Here is a 3320-nt window from a genome sequence, read left to right on the forward strand (position 1 = left end):
GGCTTCGGATTTTTTATCGTCACAATCAACGCGTTCTCAAGGTTGAGCAATATTTTCAATTGAGTTAATTTCACGCCTTTGAATAATTTTTTCATTATTCAAAATAAAAAATGTATTTCCTATAGAAAATTAATGCTTGGAAACCACCTTGTGGATTGAAGGCATCGATTTTAGGCTTAGGTCCCGACACGGACACAGTGATCTCTTGCAATTTCTCGTCGACGGGGACTTCGAGATCCAATTTTTCTGCCTGCTTCTTGTTGATGGACACCAGATGAACTTTGGTTGACTGTAGTGCAACTCTCACAAAGTTCAGGACCTATGAAATTTTGATTATAAAAATAAAAAACAAACTTTTTTAAAACTGTTTTTAGCAAGTTTTTTATATTTTGCTATTTAATTAATTTTCTTACCAAATTAACTTCAGCTTTTTCAAGTCTGAAAATTTGTCCAGAACTCGCAGCGGCAATTCTTTCGTAGGCCACGTAGCCTGGCTCCGTACGATTGCCACAATCTCCAGTTAATATAAATACCACCTAGCAAATAAAGGAATAATAATTTTTTATTCAATCAACAAAAAATATTCATCGCACCTGGCTCTGTTTTTCTTGAATCAAACTCAAAACTTCATCAGTTAGATGGTAATCCTTGGCCGAAGCATCAGTGAAAACGTAGATGAAGGAGAAGGGTAGTGCTTTCTCTAGGGCGAGTTTGATGCCAGACAGACTCATCTCAGGGCAGTCCCCACCACCTTGCACATAAAGTTCGCGCAGAACGCTCTGAAATTTTTCTGGATCGCGTGTTATTGTCACAGGACCGACCTCTTCAAAAATTTTAAATAAAATTACGTCGACACAGAGTTAAAATTTCAACGCTAACTCATTTATATTGAAAATTTTAAAACTGAAAAAAGATTATTTTAAAAACCTGGATCCTGAAAAGGTACGAGAATGTAATTATGGAGAGGTTTATCTTTCTGCTGAAGCGTTGTTGCCAAAATTTTTGCAGCGCCTTCAATTGCTTGCGCCAGATCGACAGACATGGAGCCAGTGATGTCAAAAACGAACGCAAGTGAGGCTGATCCATGCCTTACTTCACTTTTTTGCGTCAAGAAAGCTAGAGCAGCATCTTCGGCATTTTCACTTTCTTCGACATATTCCCCTTTAATTTCAATTCCTTGGATGGGGCCCTGTACCTCGTTGTTTTCTGCGACGTGTTGCTCCCGATACTGAGACTCCCCTAACGAGCCATGCTGACGATGACTCATTTGACTGTAACCCTCTTGTTCATTTGAAAGGGAACTGAAGATGAAGCAGCTTGACAGTGTGTAAAGCATCAACAAGCTTCGCCGAATGAAGCGTTGCTGAGACATGGGACTGTCTCAGGTTGTTGCAGATTTACAATGTTTTTCAACTTAATCAATCCTTCTTATTTGGTAAATATTTAATATTAAAATATTTTATTTTATAGTTAATAACGTTTAATGAAAAAAATAATACAATTTTTAAAAACGCGGATCGACTTTGAATAATATCTAAATAAGTCAAACAGACATTAAATATAAAGCCTGAAAAGCGCCGACGCACACACCGCCGACCTGCCTACCTGCCTACCTACGTAACTTCATACTAAGAAACCCAATCAATTATGAAAACCACATCCGCTCGCTCGTCCAAGCATGCAACAGATATATTTTCATCATCATCTTTTTTCTCATCATCTTCATCTTCAATATTTTCTTTACTAACTCGCCTATTATAATTGCAAATTTCCATGGACGTTCTAACCTATGTTTTTATGTACACGTAAATATATGCACACAGTCACACACACACACACACACACACACACACATATATATATATATATATATATATATATATATATATATATATATACACACCAACACATATATTTAATATTATATATGAAATATCATTGTGCCATATCTATTTATTGCTTGAAATTCGTTTGTTTTTTGAAGCATCTAATTAGAATATTTAACTTCTGAAGGGGATCTCAGTAAAAAATTATTGACCTTTTACACGCTCAGCAACATGACCTCTGACAACGACGTTAAAAACACGTACACGCACATGCTCACACACACACACAGACTTACACACACTTAAACACAAACACACTCACAGACATACAAATGTAGATTGAGATATACAAAGAGTTGCGACTTTTGTAACAAACAGTTTGACGGCTTGTTGCTAGTTAATGGTAATTTGGACCGGTAACATTTTTGGTTCTGTCTTTTAAAATGCTGTGTGATGAACACATGAGGTAGTTGATTCATTCACCATAACATAGAACGTTCAACATAATCAAAACCGGTTTTACTCTCGGAAAACTCACATCTCGTTTTAACAAGACTTTAATTATTATTCAAATTCTGAGAAACTAATGAGATTAACTGTATGTGAAGTTAAAATTTAAGTACATTAAAGAATACTGACGAGGTACGTTAATGAGGTACGTGTTGCGTTTATCTATTTGATTCACGAAATTTCATATTTTTATTGTATGTATCTACGTATGTATGGATACAATATGTATCTACTTAATGTATCTAAGCATGTATCTATGTATGTGCTTGCGTGTAGGTACACCGATAATGTTGTTGGTAGACATCTGCAGGCAGACATAGATCTCTCGATCTAACCTCAAATTTGAATATATTCGTTTGATTCGATATTTCAAATTCAGAAGACTGGCTATGACTGGCTATTTTTTTTGTTCTCTCTCTCTCTCTCTCTCTCTCTCTCTCTCTCTCTCTCTCTGTCTGGTATGTTGGCATTTATTCTAATAATAATTCTCCTTACACGAATTTTAAAATGAGCAAAGTATATGATGCCTAAAATACGTTTCTACTTCTTTTCACTTCGAAACATCAACGATTAAAGATAATTTTGTCAATAAATAAATGAAAATAAGTAATATATTTATATTTTTTAAATATATTTTTCTATAATTAAAAAAGTAATTTTCAAAAATAACACGTATATGCCAACCTTTGAGCGTTGATACCTATATAATATAATATAATACAATCATACACACATAATATAAATGCTACATATATTTGTCTTATTTACAGATAAAGAATTTTTAAAATTTTATACAAGAAATATTTCTGCAAAGGCATTTAAAACTCAGTAGTGAAGCACGAACGAAATATGATTTATGGGTTCATTTCAACGTAAAACCCAACATTTTCATCATCTGCCAGTCAGTCAAACTCGGGAGCATCACTAGAGCGATACTACGTACCATACCTAGGTAATACTCACAATACCTACGTAATACCCACC

At 34.5% G+C, this 3320-nt stretch overlaps 1 protein-coding gene across 1 annotated transcript; it reads right to left on the minus strand.

Annotated features, from left to right (window-relative positions):
• Positions 1–410: 410 nt before the first annotated feature.
• Positions 411–1084, minus strand: HELRODRAFT_143353 (hypothetical protein; the record flags this gene model as incomplete). Its single annotated transcript, XM_009030370.1, has 3 exons — positions 411–536; positions 594–823; positions 928–1084. Coding segments are annotated over 3 exons (513 nt in total), but the record flags the coding sequence as incomplete, so codon positions are not given.
• Between the last annotated feature and the right edge of the window lie 2236 nt (positions 1085–3320).

The sequence above is a fragment of the Helobdella robusta genome (assembly GCF_000326865.2).
Source record: "Helobdella robusta unplaced genomic scaffold HELROscaffold_67, whole genome shotgun sequence".
In the NCBI taxonomy this organism is placed as follows: Eukaryota; Metazoa; Annelida; class Clitellata; order Rhynchobdellida; family Glossiphoniidae; genus Helobdella; species Helobdella robusta.